This window comes from Hipposideros armiger, unplaced genomic scaffold (assembly GCF_001890085.2).
Source record: "Hipposideros armiger isolate ML-2016 unplaced genomic scaffold, ASM189008v1 scaffold_37, whole genome shotgun sequence".
Taxonomy (NCBI): domain Eukaryota; kingdom Metazoa; phylum Chordata; class Mammalia; order Chiroptera; family Hipposideridae; genus Hipposideros; species Hipposideros armiger.
Window position 1 is genome coordinate 4,586,720 of NW_017731387.1, and position 7,784 is coordinate 4,594,503.

The following is a 7,784-nucleotide window of genomic DNA, read 5'->3' on the forward strand; positions in this document are numbered from 1 at the left end:
ACGGGGGCTCTGAGGCTCTATCCAGCCCTGGGTCTTCCTGGGTCTGGCTCTGAGCTCTGATGCTCTGATGAGGTGAGTCAAAGAGGGGGTCGGGACCCTTGGTCCCCTCCAGGAGGGGTCCTAGAACCTCTGGGGTGGCAGGAGAAGTGAGCCTGACTGCCGGGGGCAGACACAGAGGCAGGGAAGTCCGGGTGTCCATGTCAGGAAGACAAAATGCTGGCAAGCAGGAAAAGGGGACATCCTCCTGCAAAGGAACACAGGGGACACTACAGGGGGTTCCCCATCGGGTTCACTGTGAGGCACCGAGAATGTTCCAGGGGACCTTGAAACTTCAGGAACTTCCTCACAGGAGGCTCCGGGTCAGGCCCTCAAGGACTGTGAAACTGGCTGGGTACCTTTTTAAATAACCGTTTCCTCTCCCCCACCCCTGGGCCTGAGGTATGCAGGGCCACTTCCCCTCCTGCTCTCTGCAGTGCAGCCTCCAAGCCACAGCCTCTGACAGCAGCCTGGCGGGTGGGGTGGCGTCCACAAAGTGTGGACCAGATCACGGGGCAGCTGGGAGTGAAAGGGAAAGGGAGCCCGGGGAACTGTGCGTGCCCGTGCTCTGAGCCCCACTGGCCTGGGGAGAACTGGCCACAGGTGGCCGAGGGCCCCGAGAGGCTCCTCTGACGGACGTGGTTCCAGCCCCTGCAGCCCCCTTGCTCCTGACCTGTCTGTTTGGCTCCTGCACTAAGACCTCTGTATGCCATTGTCCCGTCTGGGTCTCTCCACTTTGCTGCTCCCACGTTCTGTGTGGCCATCTGGCCAGACAGCAGAGGTTTAAGGCAGTGACGCAGATTGGAAATGACTGAATTTCAGGCAAGACCTTTGCCACCCTGTCCCACCAGAGTCAAAGGTATGAAGTTAGACTCTGAGATAGAAAAAAGGATTGCTGACTTGTGGAGGCAGCAGTCCCAAGGGAAGCCAGAGTCAGAGCTTCCTGGCTGGGAAGGTCTCGGAAGGCAGGGCTGTAGCTTACTCTCCTTTGCAGCTCACGCAATGCCTCCCCGGGACCTGGCGCCTTGTTAAAATTTTATGAATTAATTCATCTCGGCATTTGCAGAGCGAAAAACAGGAGCTGGGCTGCCGCCTGCTGGTGAAGTTGTGAATGACGCTTCTCCGCGGCCCGGGCCGCCTAAGGGACCCTTCACTCCGCAACCATGAAGAGCCCCGGCTTGGACGCTCCTTTTCTCCCAGGGTCACTCGATACTTAAACTCTTCTGACTCCCACGCGACACATGCTAGGCTTCTGGCAGAGAAGCTGAAAATGTCCCGGGACACTGGTCAGAGAAAAGGCCTCTGCAGGTAGCGGACGCTGTTCTAGAACCCAGAGCGCTCCCCTCCCCACTGGCAAACGCCCTCTCCCCACGCTCCGTGTCCCTAGCGTCCCTCCAGACCGGGGCGCGAGCACCCACTCTGTGACAAGCGCTGCGCTGGGGGCCAGGAGTACGTGACGCGGGACTTCCCAGGGAGAGGGGAACGGAGCGCACAGCGGATGTGGTCTGGGAGCCGCTCAGGCAAAACGCTGGGGGGCTCCGGAGGGGCGGGGCTCAGGAGGGGGGCTCCTCGCGGGGGATCAGGGACCCTGTACTTGCGCTGATGGCCGGGCGGAGGAGCTGGACCATAAGAGGGTCAGGCACTTGACATGCGGAGATGGAGGGATCCTATTGCTGCATGATGACTCACCCCCCCAACTTAGCCGCTGAAAACAACAGTCATTTCTTTTTCTCTCTCACTGTTCTGGGGTCCCCTGAGCTCAGCTGGCCGGACAGACCTTTCTCGCTCAGGACCCATCCTGCGACTGCCATCGGAGGAGAGTTGGCTGGAGTCACCAGGGCGGCTTCCTCACCCACATGGCTGGTGGCTGAGGCTGGCTGGCAGTTGGGGCCGTCAGCTGGGACCCCCTACATGTCTCCCCACGAGGCCTGGACTCCCCCACATGGCCGTTGGGTTACAGGCCAGCATGCCAGAGGGAGTCAGGAGGAGTTGTCCTGCCCTTTGCAACCCAGCCTGGGAAGGCACACAGCAGAACTTCCCCTGGGCTGTCCCACTGACACAGTCACGGAGCCCCAAGCAGCTTCATGGAAACCCACCTCTCCACGTGTGAGTGGCAGGTACCGCCGGAAGGGCGGGTGGAGGGGGACAGAGCATGCAGCCCTTCTTGGAAAACACAGTTTGGCACAGGCAGGAAGGTAGGTCACTGCGGGGGGGTACCTCCATTGACAGCGCATCTGGAGATGCATTTTCTTTTTCTTTTTTTGTTTTTAAAGATTTTTTATTGGGGAATTGGGGGAAGGGGAACAGACAAGTTGCTGTCGTCTTGTTCTTCAGTCTAGTTGTGGAGGACGTTGCTTCACTGGCTCAAGTTGGCACCATCATTGTGCTCTTCCCAAGCGAGGCAGATCAGTCGCCGGCTTCTGGCTACACACGGTAGCCCATGGCAACCCACTGCCACAGGGGCTGCAGCCTATGCCGTGGCCAGCGACTCACGGCAGCCCAGCTCCAGGTTGAGCTGTTGTTCAGCATCTTAGCTGTGGAGGGCAGTGTCACTGGCCCTCATATGTGGGATCCGAACTGGGGCCCTCTGGCGTCCCAAGCCAGCTCTTAACCAACGCACCACTCGGCCGGCCCATGGAGATGCATTTTCTAAGACCGTAAAGATTCTGGAAGACTTGGGTTTCATCCCCTGGGTGTGCAAAGTGACTTTTAGGGTACCTGATCACAGGTGCAAGTGCTCTAGACGTCAGCTTTCTCAGTAGTGGTTTTCCTAAGAGCCAAATACCAACCTGTCCCACGGACAGGAAGATATTACAGCCAAGATTATCATGGTAGCCCCAGGTGTCAGGGGACCTCAGACCCCACAGTAAATGAAGAAATGAGAGCGAGGGGCTGGGTTTTCTTTCTCTCTTTTCCTTTCTCCTGGTTGAGTGGCGGAGCTTGGCTGGTGGTGCAGTGCTGCTAGCGGTTTCCCGAGTTTAGGTTCAAGGAGATTGGCAGCGGGAGTTTTCCAGGCCACAGAGGCTGAAGGACCTGCTACTTGTGTGTCTCACTCCTCCCAGAACCTCAGTCTGAGTTTTATTCTAATTGCTTCTCGGTCTCATCAAAGGCGCTCCAGATGAGGAGATTCTGAGCGGGGGTGTTTCTTCCCACCCCTCCCAGACGGATTGCAAGGTTTTTCCAATACTCCATCCTCCCTGGGGCTACAGAGAGAACAGCGCCAGCAGGGGTCAGCAGTGGGACACATCTGGCCGGAGCCACTGCCACATGTGCTGTGTCTCCTGGCCCCGCTGGAGCTGATCTGGACCTGAAAGCACCTTCTGCTGAGGCCTTGGCACCACTCTGAGCATCGCCACCTTCTCCTGAATGTGGCGGGGGGTGGGGGAAGGCAGAGGCCGCTGAGTCCAGACGTCAGCCATGCCAAGCCACCATCTGGTTTTCTACCGGGAGGTTTTATGTGAGTTGGCACGTGCGATGCATTGTGTGCAGGTCTGGATGTCAGAGGACGTGTGTCTTGGATTTGCCTTGTTGAAGTTTCCTGAGACCTGGGGTTTCTGGATTCGCTGTGCCCAGGCTCGCCTTGGATGGGCCATGCCTCACAGCCGTGTCCCACGGTGCCCGCCAGTCCACGCCCCACGCAGGCTGGGCTGGGAATGGAGTTCTCTCAGGGCAGCCATTAGTGGCCGAAGCCACATGATAGCCTCATCCTCCTCGGGTCCCACGCCCAGACGTCTCCCAGCCCGTCCTATGGGCCACCCTGCTGCTCAGCTCCACAGCACCCCCACCTCCCAGGAGAGCTGGAGGGGCCCCATTCAAGACTTCCGTGGCCCTTCATGTGGTGGGGTGGGTGGCCAGAGAACCATGGACAGCCTAAGGGACAGCGGCACAGCTGGAAGCAAGTCTGGGCTGGAGGAGGGGCCCAGTCTGTAGCTGAGACTCCCAGGGTCCCCAGCACCTTCTGGGCAGCCCCACGTGCTGCTGTGACGGGCAGATGCCAAGCCCTTCCACCTGCCTTTGGAAAGCAGCAGTTGGGCCAAGTCCTGCTTTCTCAGGAGTAGAATTACAGCAGCTGATGTAGACCACAGGTGCAGCGGGGGCAGCTGGGCCTGTCGCTCACTCACACGCCCTGGAGCTGGGGGAGTGAGTGCACAGGCCGCGGAAACTGGGATCAGCATTCAGAGCGCCTTTTCCTGGAAATCCCAAGGTGGGACCCCCGGCCAGGCTGCGCCACAGCCAGCCTCGCTCGGGAGCCCGTGGCCTGGTTCCCCCGCTCGTCTCGCTGCCCAGCCCGTGGTTGCAGCCAACTCCTCTCCCTTTCCTGGTGCCTCAGCTCAGGCCTCTGCAGGATGGAGCTCAGAATCTTGGCTCTTGGTGGCTCCCCCACAAAACCGGGAGGGAGGGCTTGGAAGGATGGCTCTGTGTACATGCAAATGATTTGGCATTTTAGTGCCTCAAACCACAGATCAGTTAAAAAGACAGGGCTCCCAGCCTGTTAGGCACTAGGTCCTCCATCTTCTCATCAAGCCCTCCCAACAGCCTGGTCAGGCATGTGTTGCAGGGTGATTTCTGTTTCATGGGGGAGACACCATGGTCATGGTTACACAGCTAAGACGCAGCAAACCTGGGCTTGACTGCAGCCCTGACTCCAAGGCTCGGACTCCATCCCCCGGGCACACTGCCTGAAACCACCTGTCCCCTGGATGACCCCTCACCTGGCCCATCCCTTCTTTCCCAGACTTTCCCGCTGAACCCCGCCTCATCCACCCTGCTCACCGCAGCCAACGTCACCTCCACAACCTCTATTGCCACGGTTGGCAACTCAGCCCCCCGACACCTCCAAGCACCAGTGGACACCACAGCCTCCGAGTCCGCATGAGGCCGACACCAGCACACACCCTCTGGCCCCCTGCCCAGCCTGCCCCCCGCCCTGGCCCTCTCGTGGGCCCGAAACTACTTCCTTGCCTCTATCTCCCGCCTTTCATTTTTCCCCATTGCGCATCTCCTACTTTATCCCCTTCGGACACGTCTTAGTGTTTTAAGAACATTCATTGATGTAAGAAAATGCTCACAGAACATACTAGGAGTACGCACAATTTTATTTGCCACGGGACGAGGAACACATTCTCCTTGTGAGAACAACAACGCCTCAAACATACAGCAGAGCGTCACGACTCGCTTGATGGCAGTCGCCAGCAGTGACCCCTGTTGCCAGTTTGCAGTGACATATGGACTGAGGAAGCTTTGGGGGTGTTGGACAAGTTCTAAAACGTGGCTGTGCACGTGACGGGTTTACTACAAATCATAGACGCGCACCCTTACAACTGCATTTTATAGTGTGCAAACAACACCTCCACAAAGCTGCGAAAAAGAGAGAGATGTCCTGAAGCCGGAAGGTGACGACCGTTCGCCACAGCCCACGCGGCTGTGCCGGCCACCTGCCTTTGTACACATAGCACTTAAACACATGGACTCAGGAGCCAGATGCCTGGGTTCAGACCCCGGCTCCAGCACCCACAGGCTGTGAGACCCAGCCAAGGTATTGACCTCAGTTTCTTCACCTATAAAACGGACCTGAAAATGATACCTGTTTCGTAGGGTTGCTGCCAGGACTCAATGGGTTAATATATGGCAAGTGCAAAGTAAGCACTAACTGGCATTCATTCCCCTCTCCACGTTGCCACAGCAGAACTTGGCTACTTAAAGGGGAATGTTTGTGCCTGCCGACCCCACCCCGACCCTCCTGGCCCTCAGAGAAAACACCTCTCTTCCAAAGCCATCTTTGGAAAAACACTGTGATGGCTTTCAGCTCATGTCACTTCCTGGTAACAGAGAAAGGGAGGAACGTGTGTTCCCGATAAGGCAGTGACTCGCTCACTCTCATAAAACACTCACCACTGTGCCAGCTTGTCCCCACAGGCTGTTTCTCCCTGGTCCTCGTGACACAGAGGGAGGGCCCTTCGTGCTGGGGACCCTGAGGCCAGTCCTGGGGCCAGAATGGCCACAGAGCGGGACATGGTTTTGCCCTGTGCCATCCCACCAGCATGAAGCCCCTTGCTGGCTAATGAGTCGACCTAAAAAGGACAAGGTTGTCAGCGGATGGTCAGAGCTCCATCACTCAAACACGGGTTTTCAGGCACTGAGCCCTCAGCCAGAGTGCGCTGACTGGGTGGGGGTCTGGGACAGGAGCAGGTACCGTGTTGGATGACCTCACCTCTGTTCCTATGTGCCCAGCACTGTGTAAGCCACTTTCTCCTCTGTCATCTCACGAAACCTCCCCTGAGCCTTGCCAGTACTCACTGTTGTCCCCCGGGTGTCAGCACCCCGTTACTGGTGAGCCGACTGAGGAAAGGGCTTTAGCAGGCAGCCAGCCCTAAGCGTGGACTCCCAGTGTTTTTCCACTGTGCTTGAGGGGGGAGGGGATGGCGCAAGATCAGCGCTCCCTCCGAGGCTTTAATGACATTTAGTAAATGCTCAAGAAAATAGAGCATGTGCTGTCCTCATATCCTGCCACGGTCCCTCCTGGGCCACAGGGAAGGGGCTCTGACTGCTGAATCCCACCAGTCCAGCCAGAGCCCCCAAGCACTGAGACCTCAAGGGGACAGGAGAACAGGCAGACACCCCCCCCAAGGAAATTGGGCTGGGCCTGAAAGTGTCACTTACTACACTTCCTGGGGTCCCAAAGCTCATCTCAAGCCAGCTCTGAGACACTGTGGGGGCCACAGGCTGATGTATGAAAACCCATTTGTCACGCTGACTTTAATCCTCTTGTTAACAATCTCCTGCCCCCACGTGGATGGACAAGGGGGACACAGGAGCTGCTGAGTGCTTGGGAGTCTCAGTAAGGTCAGCAGGTCCTGGAGGCCACCTTCTGGGTGAGTGGGTGGGGGCGGGGGACACAGTGAGTGACCAGGGTCCCCCTGCAGTGAGCCCGAATCTGCCTGCTCCTGTCACGCCCCAGCCCCCCCCACACACACACAGCCAGGCCCTTGCTTTCACCTCTTATTGATTTTCATATTTAAGGAAAATCCATTTGCTTGATTCAGAGCAACTGAGTCATCGCCGTGTCCAGAGGCAAACCACTCACTAAGTGGGTACTTGGCAGAGGCCCTGTCCAGGACGGGGGGCCCCTGCTCACAGTCCGGCTTCTCTCTGTTGCCCTGTGCCAGCTACCCTGTTTCAGGGGCCCGCACATCCTCTGCCCTTCACCCCAAGCAGACTGGCCCGTTGGCTCCCTGCCCCCCAACCTGCCCACCCACATGCGGCTGTGTTTATCTGCTGTACTTCACTGTTGGAGGTTTGTGCGTGGGGCACTTATAACAGGGTTCGGGGGACTTGTACGAGCGGCCCCTCATAGATGGGGGAGATTTAACCTTACCAATCACGGCTTCGGCATTCTTTCCCATTCTGGGTGGCACCCAAGGCCGGAAGGACAGTGCCCAATGTCACCAGCCCGATCAGTAGGGCACTTCCTCAACGCCACTGTGAGTCCACTGTCTAGTGTCCCCCCCAGGCCCACGGCCCCTGTGACCGGATGGGGACTCAGGCAGGCCTCAGGGGCTCTCGTGCTGCCTGGGCACCCCACTAGCTGCTGTCGCTGGCACGGCTTTCAGAGACGCCCCGGGAGCAGGCGTTTTTGCTTTCTGTCCCTCAACCCCCCCCAACCTCCAGCCGCAGGGCCCTGGAAATGAATCACCCCTCGTGTTTGTCAGCTGGAGCTGGGAAGTCTTTGATCCCAGGCTGCCGGGTCC

The 7,784-nt window shown here is 58.2% G+C and overlaps 1 protein-coding gene across 1 annotated transcript; it reads left to right on the forward strand.

Annotated features, from left to right (window-relative positions):
• Window positions 1-720: 720 nt before the first annotated feature.
• On the forward strand, window positions 721-5,675 carry LOC109380500 (uncharacterized). Its single transcript, XM_019638116.1, has 4 exons — window positions 721-895; window positions 1,103-1,344; window positions 1,800-2,142; window positions 4,772-5,675. The coding sequence occupies exons 2-4, from the start codon at window positions 1,148-1,150 to the stop codon at window positions 4,910-4,912; spliced, it is 681 nt and encodes a 226-aa protein (XP_019493661.1). The 5' UTR covers window positions 721-895; window positions 1,103-1,147; the 3' UTR covers window positions 4,913-5,675.
• Window positions 5,676-7,784: the final 2,109 nt, after the last annotated feature.

Excerpts from the sequence above, each read along its gene's own strand:
- LOC109380500 (XM_019638116.1), top strand. The coding sequence starts at position 1,148 with ATGACGCTTCTCCGCGGCCCGGGCCGCCTAAGGGACCCTTCACTCCGC. Across the intron at positions 1,345-1,799 it reads CAGAGAAAAGGCCTCTGCAG|CTGGCCGGACAGACCTTTCT; the intron begins GTAGCGGACGCT and ends CCCTGAGCTCAG. Across the intron at positions 2,143-4,771 it reads GGAAACCCACCTCTCCACGT|ACTTTCCCGCTGAACCCCGC; the intron begins GTGAGTGGCAGG and ends CTTCTTTCCCAG.